At 37.9% G+C, this 19,553-nt stretch overlaps 1 protein-coding gene across 1 annotated transcript in view; it reads left to right on the top strand.

Annotated features, from left to right (window-relative positions):
* The first annotated feature begins 422 nt into the window (after positions 1–422).
* Positions 423–19,553, top strand: part of LOC123872854 — a 32,655-nt gene continuing 13,524 nt past the window's right edge. The window contains exon 1 of the mRNA XM_045917443.1: positions 423–933. Within this exon, the coding sequence (XP_045773399.1) occupies positions 554–933 (380 nt within the window). The 5' untranslated portion in view covers positions 423–553. The remainder of the gene's footprint in view (positions 934–19,553) is intronic.

The raw sequence follows: 19,553 nt of genomic DNA, 5'->3' as shown, positions 1-19,553 counted from the left end.
AAAAATGAAGAGTTATGATTTTAGTAGTCTATGTACCTATGTATGTGTGTATGTATGTTTGTATCTAGATTCTGTGTGTTCCACCGTAGAGCCTAAAGTAGTGGGCCGGTTTTGATGAATGAGGTGCCAATTGATTCGTTGTAAAGGTCCGGCTGACATAGGCTATATTTTATACGAAAATATTGACCTAACGGATGTTATTATTATATAGTTTCGCCTTAATGAAGCATAAAATTTTCAAACGGCAAGTTACATAACATAGGCGATAATTGTTTAATCCCCTCGCGACATCAAACAAAGCATCAACATAATACTACAAGTCAGAAAGAAGTGAAATTACATGACGTCAGTGAAGAAAGTGCCCGATGCAGGTGGAACGCCACAGCCGAGCGAAGACTGTTCTGTCTGACTAGACAAGTTTTCTTGGCAGCCGGCAGTCCGCGATACACCGGCGTAGCGGGCGCACGGGTACTAGAGACATGGACAACCAACCCAACTTGCTGTACCTCTAGCCTGTGACATACGCCGTTCTGTCGTATGTTATGTGTGAATAATGTCTTTCCGTAGGCTCATCAGCGCCGTACGGTACGCGCGGGAGGCTTTGAACCGAGGCGCCCCTATGGCCGACGGAATCCTAAAGTCCTTAATATCAGTTATAGTCATATGTTGCATTGCGGTTTCTTCCCCACAAAGTGCGTCCGCGAAACCCTTCGCTTTTACCTTCCCCGCGAGCTGGTCTCTCGCTGGGCTGGTCGGGACGGTGGGAGCGAGGTCTGAGGACGCGGACAGAAGGGAGCCGGGAGTGAAGCCGTACACGGGCAGGAGAGTCAGCAACGAGACTCTTCGCATGATCTACTTCCATGATCAGACTGTCGCTGTGGTGGAGCTCGGAGAAGACAAGCTGCTCCTCAACTGTGAGCTCATCGAGACTTAGTGAGTGATTTTATCCATGTAACTTATAGCTGATTCCCGCCACTTCATCCGCGTGGATTAGGTATTTAAAATCCCGTGGGATCTCTTTGATTTTCTAGGATAAAAGTAGCCTATGTCACTCTCCAGGTTTTTAAGTATGTCCATGCAAAAAAATCACATCGCTCTGTTGCTCCGTTGCAGCGTGATTGAAGGACAAACCAATAAACCAACAAACCAACACACTCTCGAATTTATAATAGGGTAGTTAACTTTAAGTAGGTACCTACCTACCCAAGGGCTCCTTCTTCAAAGTTGTATAGAACAAAACATACGCGCCGATTTGAAAAACCTTCTCCTTTTTGGAAGTTGGTTAAAAATCGTAGCGGTCTACGCTACGATATTCTACAGAGGTAAGTTTGTGGATGTAATCTCCAGAACGAAATATGATCCGGTTCTGAAAATTCTTTCACTGATAGATATCCACATTATCCCTGAGTGATAAAGGCTGTAAAGTATACCTATATTATGTACCGCGGACTAGGTTGCGGGCAAATGCTGGTTACAAATAAACTATTTTAGGATACTTTCCCACACTCTACTATCCATCCACAACTATTTCGATGTCATGGTAAAGTCAATCAATAAATTGATTGACGCTCAACGGTCTCTTGAAGCTGTAAAAATCAAACTTCTGAAGCTGTATCTATCTATCTTCTAATTTTATGTCGCATATTTTGATACTTACTCGCAAATAAATCAAATCCTATCTAGGCATCTTGTTGACCTAGGATCTGGAATCGTGAAGTTTGACAAGAAATAAAATCTCACAGTACAAACAAAGATTTAAAATACGAAAATCGTTAATTTTTAATACTTAGATTAGTAAGTATACATCCAAGAATAAAAAATCAATTAACTAATTAGTTACTTAAACATTTAATAAAACATTTTCGATTAAAAACATACATTTGCAGTTGAAGATAATTTGAGCAACTAAATAATTAAGGGATTTTTTTTAAATTTAAAAACCCCCGACACAAAATCCCTAAAAGCAAGACCATGTATTTATATTGGGTCTTATTTTTATTAACGTATCATTCGAATATACGGAACCCTAGGTGTGCAAGTCCGTTTTTTTTGTACGAAGTTAGGTAACTATTAAACCTCTATTTTGACCTTTTGCCATATTCTAAGTTATCTATGCAGTAAAAGACCTTAAAAGGTCCATGCCCCACGAGGAGCCGAAAATTTATCCTGTGCCAATTGATTAAATTTCAGCATAGTTTTATCTATTTTGAACCTTGTGTTTACAGTTTTAAGAGCTGTAATTGGTTGCACGAGGAGGAAATATAGTTAAACTTTGCACATTTGTCAGTTCGCAAATTTATTGCGGATGTTCGGATTAAGATTGACTGGAAACGGCTAGGTGGTTACAAATGTTTAGGAAGTCTAATTCAAAATTTTCCACTTAGCAGGTCCTACTAATATTGTCAAAAATACACAATTGCTTCGATGGCTCAATCATCAACATAATTATTATCCTTCCTAGAAGCCTTCCCAAGTGAACGCCACAACATCCTGTCCGACTCCTCAAGAATCAGCTTGGCTGTCTAGCACGGAAATGCAGCCAGTATTCTTGGCAACATCCCATGCGGGCATGATTAATTATTTGTACAGTAATTACCTAATAAGATAAAGTTAGCTTGTAACATTTCTTAATTCTCTTTTATAGTGTAAACTCAATATTGCGAACTTATTATATAAACTCCTAACTAGAAATTGCTAAGGTTCATTTGGCCTATTCTATTCTATTCGCTACTTAGGTATATAAAGTTTATAGTGTTTATTTTGTAGGTATTTACATTACTTATAACAATCTTTTTTTTGAAGTTAACCAAAATAAAACAACAAACGTTCCTAAAAGCAGGCCCCCACAAGCAGCGGGGTAGGACCTACGCTGCCAGTGCGTGGTTAGGGCATATGAGTAGATATATCGCAGGTCAGGGCTCCAGAGTTAGGAACCTCCTCATAATCGGAATCGAGCTGGCTTACGACATATCTACTGCCATTCCTGCCCTTGGTCCAATAGCCAAGCGATAGTTTCTTATGTTAGTAAAGTTATTAGAACTAGTTAAATTAATATTAAAACTACACGAAAACAACAAATTACATTAATTAGAGGTCGAAAACTAAAATTGGAACCCATTAGTGTACAAAATTTTAATTAACATTGACTATAAATCGAGTCGATTATCTCTCGAAACACATGGAATTGAATTACCAATCTATAATTTGTAGCAGCCTGTTCACATATATTCCGTCAACGATTCGTTAAAGGCGAAGATTTTCACATAATTTGATCTATAAAACGAATCTTTATTTAATAAAATCTATCTGTTTCAAAAACTAATCAAAGCGTTGATCAATTCTAAGCTTCAAAGTTTGAAACTGCATCAGCGCAAAGTTGCCGGTCTGTTGATATTCTAAAGGAATATCCTTTAGAATACCAACAGACCAGAGGAGAGTGCCCAAAAACTTTTTGACCTGATTCCTCCTTCACCTCTCTCCTACCGTCCAACAGGCCACAAGACACTGTCAAGATCTGCACCCGTACGTAGTCGAAATTCCACGGACACGTAGGTACGTAGTATTGGCGTCACTCAGAAAAGCAGGTATTATTTAATTATTTTTATGGAATTATTGGAATGTCCTCTTATTTACCAACACAAAAAACACAAGTTCAATGTGTAAAGGTAATCCGAGAGTCTTAATCTAAACAAACTAATGCCAAAATAAATAATTTAATTAGAGCGTGATTGCTATCACAACATCTAATTATACAGTTCACAATCCAAATACCGAAAATATGCGATATCGCTCCGAATCTCGGAAGGAGACTAAACTACAATCTTCGAAACACCCGTATTTATGCAAGTTCAATCTTGTTGGCCTCCTAGCAACAGATTGTATGACATCGAATGAGCCAAATATCGATTTTATCAATCTACCTGCATGAGATAAATTAATAATTTTATATTATTTTTGACAACTCAAATCAATTTTTAAAAATAACCTTACAGTTCGGCCGTCCTGAATTTAACACGTCCTCGTGTTTCTAATCAATCTTGTCATGTCAGTCGCGGGCTTCCTTGCCCTAAGTCAAATCCAAATCATGGGCTATCCTGCCCTCCGTCAAATCATTAAAACCTACCCTTGAAGTGCCGAACTCTCAGTTTTAATATCAAGTCAACAATAAATCCAAACGACTAACTTCCCATTCGATGTATACAAAATCTGAACCACTTATTGCAAGTTACTTTCCACTTCACAAAAGACTAAATTCTTAAAAAAAAACTAAAACTTTTAGTCACCAAATCAAACTCAATTAAAATTTTAATCAAATGTGGGTTGTTTAAAAAAAGATACCAAAGCGAAATTAAGGCAACGTGAGACACGTCCCGCTTCTGAATTATTGGCGTCACTCAGAAAAGCAGGTATTATTTAATTATTTTTATGGAATTATTGGAATGTCCTCTTATTTACCAACACAAAAAACACAAGTTCAATGTGTAAAGGTAATCCGAGAGTCTTAATCTAAACAAACTAATGCCAAAATAAATAATTTAATTAGAGCGTGATTGCTATCACAGCATCTAATTATACAGTTCACAATCCAAATACCGAAAATATGCGATATCGCTCCGAATCTCGGAAGGAGACTAAACTACAATCTTCGAAACACCCGTATTTATGCAAGTTCAATCTTGTTGGCCTCCTAGCAACAGATTGTATGACATCGAATGAGCCAAATATCGATTTTATCAATCTACCTGCATGAGATAAATTAATAATTTTATATTATTTTTGACAACTCAAATCAATTTTTAAAAATAACCTTACAGTAGAGATTTGCATTCGAACCGCTGGTATATCGAACGCCTTTCCAGAATCACTTTTCCTTCCAATTTTAATCTGGGTAGCAGTGAATAGGCATCTTCTAGGTAAGCGCGTTCCATCTTAGGCCGCATCATGACTTGCCGGCAGGTCTGATTGCAGTAGGCTTTACTCACAAAATCATATCATAGTCAAAATCGAGAAACAACGCTAGAATACGAAAAGCTAGGCCACGTAGCCCGTCACCGCAACGTTCACTAAATTATTCATTGGTCTGTCCGTATTGACTTCTCCAACGACGCAAGCAACGGCCGATACTTTCGATACTTCGCCATTTATATGTAGGTATAGTAAACAAAACGTATCAACATTTCAGCCTGCATACGTTCCACTGTTGAACTTGAACCTTTTCCAAAGAGCGCCACCACACATGCACCACACTCGGTTCTTTTGCTGGTGATTCGCAGTCAGTGATCAACACTAATGAATAGATATAAAGCTCATTTGACTGTGGTTGGTTCTACTTTTTTTTTAAAGAATATTAGCCATGTTAATCATGACTAACAGCTGATGCCTGCGACTTCGTTTGCGTGGATTCAGGTTTTTAAAAATCACGTGGGAACACTTTGATTTTCCGGGATAAAAAGTAGCCTATGTCACTCTACATGTCTTTAATTAAAAATAAAAAAATCACGTCGAGCCGTTGCTCCATTTCAGCGTGATTGAAGGACCAACCAGCAAACCAATAAACCAACAAACACACATACCTACTTCCGCATTTATAATATGGGTACTGTCTCCTTGTAATTTATTTTTAAAATGGCTGTGGCCTGTGACACAGACAGAGTAGACGGACGGACTGACTGGACGGAACTAAGGTTCGTTGTTTTAAGAGGGCTCTCTCCGTCACTCGTTTCATACAAACGTAGTTCCAATTTCATTTGAATATTAAGCAACCAAAGTCCATGAAATTTTGCAGACATATTCTAGAAACTAATACTTATCTATGTCTGTGGTTTTCCAGATTTCTGTTAAAATATTCGGTTTCAAAGTTACGCGGTCTTAAAAACTTACAAACAAATCTTTGAGCCCCTGTAATTTTAAAACTACATATTTTTAGAAAAATCTAAAACACCACAGACACAGATATTAGTTTCTAGAATATGTCTGCAAAATTTCATGGACTTTGGTTGCTTAATATTCAAATTAAATTGGAACTACGATTGTATGAAACGAGTGACGGAGAGAGCCCTGCACAAAAGCACGCTGGATAATTCCCGTTGCAGCATTTGAAATCTATTTCATCGTCCTTGCCCGTGATCACGCCGCAGTGGCTTCGCCGTACGCTGCCCGTGCCGCATGCAGCTAACTGCGATTCTATTATTTTATATTATATTCAAAGACATATTTATATCGTTGATTTAACTATGAAGTTAATGGTCCTCTAAAGTAATACTGTAAATATAATTCCAGGCATATTAATAAAATTACAATATACTTAAATTAATAATTATAAATTAAAATTACTATTAGTTATCGTCGTCACTCGTCAAAAAGACCACCCCTGGTTGCCCCTGGACCAAAAGTGCCCATCAAGCTGGCAGCATTACCCCGCTGAATGGCGATGGACAATTAGTATAGTAATTATTATATTATATTATATTATAATAAATGTAATTATTATAGTTATTAGATAAAGAAAAGATAAAGATTAAGTTTTATTGTAATATTTTCAATAAAAAAAGATCTTCCAATATATTTGTATATTTTTCACTAAATACTTATGTGCGATATTTTAGTTGATTAGGGAGTTGTAAAAGCGTATAAATAGTAGGTACCTTCTCATTGAGAGACATGAAATATGGAAAGCAAAATACGCCTCCGGGATGCAAGCTATCTCTGTACCAAATAGATGGTGCCCGCGACTTCGTCCACGTGGGATCAGAATTATTAAAAGTCCCGTGGGAAGTTGGGAACTAGCCTTTCAGGTTCTCATTCCATAAAACTTTCAGCAATTTGGACAGCATTGGCCAGATTCGACACAGGTGGATTCCTCTTTTTGATTAAAAAATATTAAAATGCAAATTGAGTGCGCCAACTCGGACCTATTTGGTTTATATGCATAAAAAATGCAATATTGTGATTGCATTGCTATTTTGATGTTAATTAACACTAACAGGACATTAATTTATAGTTTACACCGTTTCGGCCGAAGAGCTGAAATGTCTTACTTGTCTCTCCACTCAAGGGTACCTAGTCCTCTCTGAGGCTCTCAACTCCATTCACACACACCCTCGACCTTCCGAAGAGAAGGCGGAAGTTTTACAGAAATTGACTTTTTTACAGAATTAGGTATAATAATAATTGACATTTCCATAAAAAGACTTATCTAAATAAAAAATTAAAAAATATATTAAATTAAAAAAACCTCACTGAGGCCACCGCAGCGAGGTATTGTTGAGTTGATGCTGGCAGCATTACCTCTTTGAATGGCCAAACTAATTCCTTGCCCAAGTACAGCTCCCTAACCTAACCCTTTTTAAAAATTCCTTAAAAAGAGCTCGAGGTTCCGGGACTCAACGGCTCCAAGGTATGCACGCCAAATATCACAAATACATAATTTAGGTATTGATTAATTCAATATTGCAAGTAATTACTAAGTAGTTAGTCCCGTTTGAGCTTAGACCGGTCTCCAATCCATACCAACTTCTATTGAGGCACAAGGACGAATTGATTCTATGTGCGGTAGCGTGGGTACCTACAAGCTACCTAGATAATTACTCACTAATCACTATCGATCTCTTTATATTTATACTGACACTGCAGTTACTAATTATCTAGTTCAATCAAAAATAGCACATTACTAATGTGTATTTAGGTTTATACCGTGATAGCCAGGTGGCTAAGTTGTTGTTATGGGTAAGTAAGCTCCTATTTGGGAGGTCGGGGCTTCGCTCCCGGACACGCACCTCTTTCCCGGCTACTCCCGTTGACCTAGAATCATATTTGGCAGATAGGTAGAATTTATAGCACAAGTAAAGGAAAAAATCCGAAAACCGTGAATATATGATTAAATCACAACAAAAAAATAAAAAATGTGTTTCAATTTTCAAAGCAAGATAACTATACCAAGTGAGATACCTATTATATGAAAGAGCTTCACATGTCTAAACAGATTTTTATTTATTTTTATGCATACTTAATAGTTTTTGATTTATCGTGCAAAATGTCGGAAAAAATACCTGAGTACGTAACCCTCGGGCCTTTTATAGGCCCCATATAACTGCTGATTGACAATTTATTATTGATGTCAATTCGGAAATAGCAATTCAGCAATGTATGACCTAGGCTAGGGTTATAACAGTACATAGACCTACGTTAAATACGGCGACCTCTATCTAAAAAGCATCTAAATTACAAATTCTAGCGATCGCCGTCGACCGAGGTGCCGCGCCAGCCGACTAGACCGTGCATAATTTAATTTATTTATTTATGGAAACACATAGTAAAAAAATTAATAATGACTCTAAGAAAGGATTTCCACAAATTCCACCTGACCAAGGCCGTGACAGGTCAGCTAGAATAAAGTGACGCAAGTAAAAAGCGCAATGAGATTGTGTAAATATAGTAATCTGTAGTAGTCACGCTGATCTCGGTGATCTAATGTGTAATGAGTACGCTTATGCGCACGCGAGGCTATTGTCCGCGAAACGCTCACTTTTGTTTCATCTATTTATTATGAACTAGGCATCGTTACAATGATCTTGACATTGCGTAATGGTTCGCTTATTGTTTTCGCTTCTAGATTTATGAATTACTAACTGATGCCCGCGACTCGTTCCCGTGGATATAGGTTTTTAAAAATCCCGTGGGATTCTTGGAAAAACTTGTCTCTGGAAATCAAAGAATTCCCACGGGATTTTTAAAACCTAAATCCACGTAGACAACGTCGTGGGCATCATCAGCTATTTGGTATAGAAACATCTTGAATATAGGGATGTAGGCTACTTTTTATCCAGGAAAAACGAAGAGTTCGACTGACCTTAGGTATACATGCGGACGAGGTCGCGGGCATCGTCTGGTAAAAAGAAAAAAATATTTTTTTAAATAAAGAGTCTGAAAATAATTTCTACATTGAAGTCTGAAATTTTAACAAAAGAAAAAGCTTTTAATCAGAATAGTCTGATTTTCTTTGTAAATTCCAGTTCATTGAAGTGTCCAGAACTCGCGAATGTGGACTGTAGTGGTAGCTGTAGGTATGTTATTCGCTCACAATACGCACAATCACAATGGCGGGTCGGATGACGGTTGCCAGCCCAATTGTTCGCCCATCGCTTCCCCGCCGCTCAAGAATATTGGACTCGTGTTGCATCCTCTGATACTCGTAACTGAAAAATGTGTACCGACGCGGAAGCTACTATTATTGAAACTGATCAGCGCAAACGTCTGATTTCCGAATCCTACTACCTAATATTATAAACGCGAAAGTTTGTATGTATGTATGGATGGATGGATGGATGGATGTATGGATGTTTGTTACTCTTTCTGCAAAAACTACTAGACGGATTTGGCTGGGAGATAGATTACCCTGGATTAACACATAGGCTACTTTTTATCTCGAAAATCAATGAGTTCCCACGGGATTTGTATAAACCTCTATCCACGGGAATGAAGTCGCGGGCATCAGCTAGTCTCCAATATTTGCTAAGGTGTGCCTCTCACGTGGGTTCTCAACAACCTTCCTAAGGTGCAACGTCGAACCTTGTGGTCAGTAAAATCACTGGGAGATCCCGTGTTCGGTTCGGAATGTTTTCAGGGGCTTGTTTAGTCTGGCTGGAGGTTTTAGCTGTTGCTAGTTTACCACCTACCACTTGCCGCCAAGCGCTTTACCATTACGGTACAATGTCGCATTGAAACTAATTAGGGGTAGGTATATATGTGATTAATATTGCCATTCCAAACATATTAGATGGTAGTAAACAAGTGTAAGCCTATCTTTACAATGGAGTCCTTTTCCCCTCGTGATAAGCAGCTACAGCAGTTGTTTTCCGTGTCTCCCTGTCTTTGGCTCCTGCCTTGGCATGGCTCCACGAAAGTCTTATTCTTTTAAAGTCTGCTTCAATGGACCTCATCCAGGTGTTTATCTGGTCTCCTTCGACTTGAGACTTGAAACTTGAGCAGCTTTTCCCATCCGCTCTTCGCAAAATATGCCCCACCAATCGTCATCTGGGAGTTGATGGCATTGAAGTAAGTTTTTAAATATGCCTATACCTTGCTGTTTGTAATATTTTACGAAAAGCTTGTAAAAGGCATTCAGAGTACAAACCTAGCAGCCATTCTCTTAATTTGTGACGTAGACAAAATTGCCTTGAGAAATCCAATTAATATCGAAATAATTATTTTTTATTGGTTTGAGCGTATTGGGTGTTTCCGTGGGTTTTGAATAGCTTGCCGACATGCCGAAAGATTTCGTGTCAACAAGCATAAAGTGTCACGGAGTCGACAGTAATATCCATACTTAGTTACCAAAAGTTAAATGTAAAGCAAAATTCAAGTGAGAAGGCAAGTTATATTGACGACATTCGCGACGGCAAAAATGCATACATTATTACATGACTTCCTAGAAAGCAGCTAGTTCATTAAAGTATGTAGAATACCTTACCTACAGACCATTTTCATCTGCATTTTTTATGATTTCGAAGCATCCTCATCAACTCACAAACATCTAACTACTTACTGAGCACGAATTCTGTCAAAACGAGAAGGGTTTGAATCCACCATGAACCATAGACAATAGAGTCTATAGACCACAATCCACCACGCTGGCCAATCGCGATTGATTTCGCCAGACCTGGTTCACCTCGACCGCCCGTTGTGCCAGACCCTTTATTTCCACGCACATGCAAACTGGAATCAACTCCCATCGGCAGTGTTTCCAATAGATTACAACATGGGGTTATTCCATGGCGGACCAACAAATTCCTGAAAGGCCGGCAACACATCGGCGGTACCTCTGGTGCTGCAAATGTTCATGTACAAGCAGCAAGCCTGTTGTAGACATCTATCGGTTGATATTTGATAATGAACTTGTAAACCGAAGGGTTAGCTAGTTATTAAAATATAATAATTATTTGTATCGGAGTGAATAACAGCAGAATGGCCTGTAGTCTGGCGCACTAATCCCTTTGCACTTGACATGCTTCGCTAGGTCGCTACTCGCTTCCCTCTACACGTGACATAACATTTACTTTGTTGCGTCTTTACTCTTCGCAAATCGCAATCTTTTTGCTCGTTGGTATAGAAATTGAAGTTTCTCAATTGCTTCGCCATTTAGAAAAATCCGGTCTAGTGCGAGTCAGACTCGTGCATCGAGGGTTCCGTACTGGGGTATTTTATCACCGTACTGGGGGAAATTATGCACCATAAAATTCAACTATTATGCATAAAAATCTATTTTAGAATGTACGGGTAAAGCCCTTTCAATTCATATGATACCTCACTTGGTATAGTAATCTTATTTTGAAAGTTGAAAGTAATAGTTTGTTTATGAACACATTTTAACTATATTTTTTTGTGATGTAACCACAAATTCACGGTTTTTGGATATTTTCCTTTACTTTTGTGCTATAAGACCTACATACCTGCCGAATTTCATGATTCTAGGTCAACGGGAAGTACTCTATAGGTTTTCTTGACAGACGGACAGGCAGACAGAAGACAACGAATTGATCCTACAGGGGTTCCTTCTTTCACGCACGAATGGTTCCGTACAATCTTAAAAGAAATAGCACTTTTTGTGAGTAACCACATATTCGCGGTTTCCTGTACTTGTACTATTAAGACATTGCTGCCCGACTTTCATCGTAATTGAGGTCGTCAACATTATTTTAAAATAGGTACCATTTCAACTAGGGGTGGTGCTCCAAAATCGATGGTTTCAACAAACTCACACCTTGGCGGGGTTTGCCAAAATGTAGTTTTAACTCTTATCATTAACAACCGATAGACGTTCATCTATCTTAGGCTGCATCATCACTTGCTAGCAGGTCTGATTGCAGCCAAGCGCTAGTCTAAACCTAAATAAAATTAGTATAAACCTAAATTTAAAAAAAATAGCTCTCTCCATCGCTAGCTATGTGACTCTGAGTAATAAGAGAGTTATTAGGTCCATAGTTAGTTTTAACTCTCCCTTTTTAAGAAACCCTGACTGTAGAATACTTTATACTACGGAACCCTAAAAACTTGTGCAAATTCTTTTCCTAGACAAGTTTCTAGAAGGATCCACCAGGGCCGGAGGGGGGAGGCGCGCGTCATGATTCAATCATTGAACAATTGCTGCGTCGGAATCCGAACCTATACGCGTTATGCAATAGGGACGTAATTTGCAAATAAAAAAAAAACAAAAAAATTATCGGTAAGGTAGTGATATTTGTAATAAAACTGCAATTTTTAATAATCATAATCATATTTATTTTGCAAAATTGTGGGTAAATAACAGAAAGTACTCGTAGTACAGTTCAGGTCTAACTACTGTTAGACCCGAACCCAACCTACTGCCGCAGACAGTGTGCAAAAATATGATGCAACTACATCCAATCAGTGGTCACTTTAAATTAAATTAAATTACCAAAATTACATTGCAAAAAAAATACATTTAGTCACAATACAAACAATTGTATTTGTACAATAAGAGCTGATATTCCAAGCGCCAAATAAACTAATTAACGAATTGGCTATAAACCTTCTCATTCTGAGAGGAGACCCGTACCCAGTCGAACACCGGCGCGGCTTAAAATGATGATAACGAAGAACGAAGCCTCAAATTAAGTTTTTATTTCATAACCATTATTCATGCATCATCTCCTAATAACATAATATTATCTAACGTGAAGTTTGGCTTTATAGTTACGGAAAGAGACAGAGTTTATGAATATTCACGAATTACTTATTATGTTTTACTACCTACCTTGCACAATATTATTTTCAAGCTGTTGTAAACATCGGTTACGTGAACATAAGACGTCGGGACGATTTGATGAGCTGCAAATATATTATTTACTTAAATAGCTTACATTGACAACGTAGTCTCATCTAGATTCTAGTTATTTCATGCCTATTCTTCCCGATATGCAGAGCATTACAAATCAAAGACGACCAATGGTAGATTCACTTGACGAGTCAAAAGTAAACTTTTTTATTTATTAGTTGCTAAACCTGGCTACGCTTCGCTGTACTGTATCTCAATGTCGCATTAATAGAGTTAACCTTGGGATTAAAAGTTTATAAAAATAACACTCTTATACTATGTGGTGTAAAAAATTGAAAAAGACAAGTGGTCAATATCGTCTTGTATGCTGTGCAACATCTCGAACAGGGCAATACCTTGCCCTTGGCTTGTGATGCCCCAATGCTGAAATCTCGGCCACTGATTCGAATTTTTAGATTTTTGCGGAACATACGGAATCTGAATTTTTATATATTACAGCTGATTGCTGATACCCGTGACTTTGTTCGCGTGGATATAGATTTTTAAAAATCCCGTCGCAATTGTTTGATTTTTTGGAATAAAACTAGCCTATGTATTAATCCAAGGTACCTCCTAATCTACCTCCATTCTGAATTTCAGTCCACTCCATCCAGTAGTTTTCGCGTGAAAGAGTAACAAACATACACACAAACATACACACAAACTTTCGCCTTTATAGTATTAGTGTGATGAGATAAAAATGTCTATTTAAAGCGTTAATCTAGTAGAGTGCTGAACGGATTTTATTAAAGTTTCTGAATTTGAATTTTTATTAAAGTTGTAATTTTATTAAATTTTTAGATAAATGAAAACTTCTCTAGTAAAGTTCTGATTTAAAACACGACGAAACGTAAAACCGAAACCAAAAAGAGACAAACTCGTACATCTATCAGCTAGTGAGAGAATGAAGTACTTTATAGTATCTAAGAAAACTCAGTAGGTAACACATATATGCGCTATGCACAATTAGCGCTGTTTTAAACCAAAATTTATGTATACAGTTTTAAGCTAAGATAGAAACCAGTGGCGTAACATAACGCTGAGACGCCTGGCAAAACGCCAAAGGTCCCCGAGAGGCTCGCTTAGACGTTATAATTTATAATATCCATAAGTTTATCCGCTTATTAGATTTAACTTAGAAATAATTTATGCGTATGCGTATACGTACCTACTTATTTTTCTTATCCATTATTCGTATCAAAAAATTGTATCAATCAGAAGAAAAAGATAACAGGATAAAGTTGAAAACTAAAACCCGACTACGATCGTCTTAATAAACGCTGAAATATTATAGTAAAATTGTTTTCTTGTCCCTTGGTATATTTTACTGTTGTATTCATGAACTCAGAACTTTCTACTCTTTCATTTACATCCCACTCGATACAATAGCAAAAAAAAATTTTTGGAGACCCCCAATTTTTTGGTGTACTCGTAACATCCGTTAGGTCAATTTTTTTTGTATAAAATGTATCCTATGTCACCCGGACCTTTACAACGAATCAATTGACACCTCATTAATCAAAATCAGCTCAGTAGTTTAGGCGGTGGAACACACTGAATCTGGATACAAACATACATACATACATAGACTGCTAAAATAGTAACCCTTCCTTTTGACTTTGCCGCAGTCGGGTAAAAAGTAGACAAGGTAGCATTAAATCTCTATAAGAGTGTGATTATAAAAGTTGTTTAATAAGAACTACCGTATCCCTTCCAAACTAGCAAATTTTGTTTGCATACTAGGTTATATTATATCTTAGACTGTATCATCAGTCATCACTTACTTACTACCACGAAAGATCGCAGTCATATGATAAAATAGAGTTCATGACTCTACAGAATCAACTCTTACGTAAATAGTTATTTTAATCGTTAGATAAACTAACTTATAATATGAGCTATATTTCACGTAGGCCAATATGTGACTTTTATTTCATCGATCAAGACCAACGCGGTTTCAAAAAACAGATTCTATGAAGACTGCGTTACTAACCAGTCGTAGAGTCTTGACTTTGACAGATTTCCTATACAAAAGTTAAAAAAACAAAACTTATTCCATAGTAATTAACGATCATTTGGCGATTGAAAAAAATTATGTGTTTCATTGCTATGAAAATTCTTAAAAACAACATGAACATCTCTTTAAAAAAAAAATAACATGGAAAACGAAGTAAAAAGTGTGTGAACATCTATCAACCGATAGGTTACAATTACAAGCAACAGATTGTGAACGCTGTTGATTACGGTTTAATAAAAATAAAATAAAAAAAACATGCCGCATGCCTCTGTATTGCATAAGACCGTTCGCAAATTGCTATTATGTGCCCGTTTAGGATCAGACACGTGAGATCGAGACAGACTGAACGCTGAAAGGGTTAGAAAGTCGTGTGCAATTCTTTCCTTGTCTTTTCAAGTTCTTATGTTTGAGGGGATTTTTTGGGCAAAATGCCAACCTCAAAATTTTCCTGATTTTCCGGTGTTTCTCCCGGCTCGTAGAGTGCCCGCGCGCGAGGGTCGTGCGCTGCGACCGCTTTTCGCGATTTCCCAGCAAAGAAACGCGATAATTCGAGCGCATCTTGTCGGCTGAATTGTGTCCCAAGTCGATTTACCTAAGACAGCTGCAGCTGTCTCATTGAGTGTCTCATACAAAGATCGATTCGTTAAAATCGCAAAAATCTTGAGCCCTCGCTCGGTCGTTCCACATTTTCGGGAGAAAATTTCACAGGGCGTCGCTGTCCACCGGCTCCATCAATCTGAAAAAGAAAATTCAATATTTAAAATTTTCCACAAGTCACTTAGAATTTTTTTTTGTGGCAAAATGTCAAGCACAAAATTTTCCTGTTTTTCCGGTGTTTCTCGGCTCGTATAGTGCTTGCGCGCGAGGATATGTTTGCTGCGACGGCTTTTCTGTGATTTCCCAGAGAAAAAACGCGAAAAACGGAAATCGACTGTACTTTTTGTGCTACTGAACCTAGCAAAAATAATGTCATGTACATTCTACAAGATTAATAAATTTAAATTAAAAAACTTAGGTAAGTATGTAAATAAATTATATGGGTACTAGACCTTATAATGAGAGGAGGCCCGTGTTTAGTAGTGGACCAGCGATGGGTTGATCATGATGATGATGATAAATTATAATATGAAAGTTTTACTTGCCCAGAGAATACTTACTAATACTTACCCAGAGGCGTACATAGAGGCGTAACACCACTGCCTACCACAGTAGAAATAGTTGAATGCTCATTTGTCATTATGATCTGATCAGGAAATAGGTACCTACTCTACCTTAGACTCTAAACTCGGGACTCCGAATGAGAAGGATTTAGGCCATAGTTCACCACGATGGACAAGTTTGCGGACAAGTTGGCGGTTTGGCAGACATAATACAGCTCACTTTTTGAAGTAAACTTGTAGGATATGAGCATGATATTTAAGGAACAGTCGGTTGTACTTGACCATCTGTCCTGTCTGGGCCGGTGGGTTGGTACATTACATCAATTATTCACTTCGGTTAAATCGAATCATGTATGTTTGTATAAAAGTGAAGGTTATACATATAACCTTCTTTAATATTAATTTTACTAACAAGTTTCAAATAAAGGATAATCGATATGATGGGAGTTTTCTTATACTTAAGTAAGAACCGAACAAAGATAGTGTCACAGTATAAAGAGAGACACAGTAGTCCAACACCTTTGATCTCGTGGTAAATGACTACCACGACAACCCTTCAACATAGAACCCTAACTACGTAGGCCAGTTCTGGTCGCTCCTTCGCCCCGCACTTACGGCATATTAATATTGCTCTATCCAGACGGCTTCGTCGAACCTCTGTATGTAATATCATATCCTTACTCTGTGGTATGGGCAAGTAAAGGTATGGTAGGGTAGAGATAGAACCCGGGTAGGCAAAGTAGGCCGGTGATGTGTTGAGAATCTTGAGATGATGCATATGATGATCATCCCTATTATCTCTTCGGGTAGTGGTATTCGAGTGGTACAAGATATAGCACTATCATTTTTTTTACATGGCGGTCATTTTGAAATTCGCGATCTTGATTTTTTATTATTACTTTGTCGTTATAGCGGAAGCACACTCTGTGAAAATTTCATCTCCTAAAACGGTCCATGAGATACATCCCGCTGACGAACGGACAGTGGAGGCTTAGTAATAGGGTCGTTGGCACCTCTCGGGCACGGAACCCTAAATATTAAAGGGTACCTAATGAAAGGGTCTAACTGGAAAAATATGGGGTTTTACACTACGACATATATTTTGCACAGTATTAGTATAATAAAAACTATGACCACATATTATAAAGGAAGTAGACATACTGTATACATAATTTACTGGGTAGTTCCAAGACATAAATATACCTAATATGTATAACAGTAGGCATGTATCTAGGAACTGAGTAGCCGGAGGTTGCTATTTATCTTGTGAGTAACTCTGAGTCAGGCACAAATCACAATGCTGGAGTTTTATGCGGAGGTCAGCAGGCAATCACTTTATTGCGTTAAAACGATAAGACGTTGTACACGCTTGTTACACGTTTTTAGGGTTCCACAGTGAACAAGGAGTCTATAAAGTTTCGCCATGTCCGTCCGGTTCGTTCGTGATTTATGTCAAAGATTATTATTAGGTATCACGCGGACAAAGCTTTTCCGCAATTCCGCATAACCTGCCTGCTTCCATAAAACATTTTAAAGAAAAAATATCACAGCTGTAAATCGAAAATTAGTTACTGTTTGCTTGCATTTGTTGCATTTCGTATATGTTTAAGGTTCTATTTTTTTTTATAAAAGTAGAAATAGATTGAAAGATTTTTGTAAGTATTTATTGTCTTTGTATTCTGTAGGTACGTACTCTTATGCGTTATTATTGTAGTTAAATTGTCGTTCATACGTATAAATTGCAGTTTTATGTAGATTCTTCGTTGAAATGATCATGAGACTTGCCTTGCAAAACTTTACCGGCGGCGACGCAGGTCTTATGATGCGCGGTGTCAGACGGCAGTTGCAACACAACGTATCTAGCTCAAGGATGGCGGATAGCGGCCCAACGCGCTGGACCATAATATTAATGACCCTACTCGATGTGCTTGTTCATTGAATTTTAATTTTTTAGGGTTCCGTATCCGAAGTAGCACCCTTCAGGTTCGGGTTTGCACTTTGTGAGCGGTTCGCGTGCGATAAAAATCTGCACGTTGTGCACGTGTTCGTGAGTTTTAGGCTGTGATCTATGGAGCGCACTTTGGCTTTACTCAGACTTACAGACAGACAGGTTTATGCAAGGGCTTAGATGAATTCATCCAAGTACCAGGGATATAATGCCCTTGCGTTTCAAAAGTCAAATTTCGCTGTATAGATCTCGGGGTTAGAAGTGAGTATACCTAAACATGGTACGTCATTCGTTCGCGACATGCACGAGCACACAGAGACAGTGACGCGAATATAGGTGTTCGATACGCGTTGTTTGCACGGTTCGTACGCGTGCGCAGGTGTGGATTCACCTTTGCAGTAAAAGTAGCACAAGTATTTCAGTGATTAGGCATGACAAAGCGAGTGACGGATCTTAGCTACTTACCTACTATCTGAATAGAAGGGCCAAACAAACTACATTATACCTATAGGTACCACGACTTTCTAACAGTGTCGTGCCGCGATGTGCGCCTGCGCATAGAAAATGTCATCACAAACAAGGTTGACCAAACAAAATATCTATAGGTATTTACAAGCTAGATCCATCAATCGCTTCACTCTCTTTCTTTTAAGGGGTCCGGACCTTGAGAGGAAAAAAGGGTCCCCTAAGTAGGATCACTTTGATGCCTGGCTGTCCGTCTGTCTGTCGTGTCTGTCAAGAAGACCTATGGGGTACTTCTTGTTGACCTAGAATTATGAAATTTTGCAGGCAAAGGAAAATATCCGTTTATAATAAGTTTAGATTCGCTACTTCGGGGCAAGATTGAAATTTAAGTGACCTGTGCTTTATAGCACACGCCAGAGTTTCTAGGACACATTGAGGTAGAAATTAGAATAGTACATACTACCTTCCGCAGAGATTTTTCGAACTGAGAGCATCAAGAGATTCTATTTCGAAACAGTTGATGTAAACAGGATGTAAACCGGCAGGTCATTCAAATTTCATTGAAGCCCCTTCACGGACGCTTTTACTCGCGACAACGTATGGTGTTACATAACATTTGTATTATAGCTACACATATCGCAAAAACTTTCATACCTACTGTGTGGTCTCAGACTAATCTGAATAATATGTAACTAGTATTCATAATAAAACTCACTAAAGTAGGTAAGTAAGTAAGTAGGTACTAGTAATGAAATGATATTTATTGATCAAAACTTTGTTACATAAGTTTTTAAATTCTGTAAATAATGGTGAAATTCAACTAGGATTTATTTAGCAAGAAACAGTTAAAAATTATTTTGCTATAATCCGCCAACAGACAGACTGTTGGCGGATTATAGCAAAATAATTTTTAACTGTTTCTTGCTAAACATGAACTTCCGCAAAGTAACGCCTGATTCTATCCAATAGGATTTATTTGATAATTTCAAAAATATTATATATTTAAAAAAAGTTATTTACTAGAATTAGATAGGCGCTGTGCCGATACCCCCAGTATCTTAGAGCGCACTTTGACAGCGTTATACCACTTTCATAAATCTGTCTCGTTTAAAAACTGAAACTTAACACTAA

This window comes from Maniola jurtina, chromosome 15 (genome assembly GCF_905333055.1).
Source record: "Maniola jurtina chromosome 15, ilManJurt1.1, whole genome shotgun sequence".
Lineage (NCBI taxonomy): Eukaryota > Metazoa > Arthropoda > Insecta > Lepidoptera > Nymphalidae > Maniola > Maniola jurtina.
The sequence above is the reverse complement of the archived record's forward strand: the minus strand, read 5'-3'. Positions and strand labels throughout refer to the sequence as shown.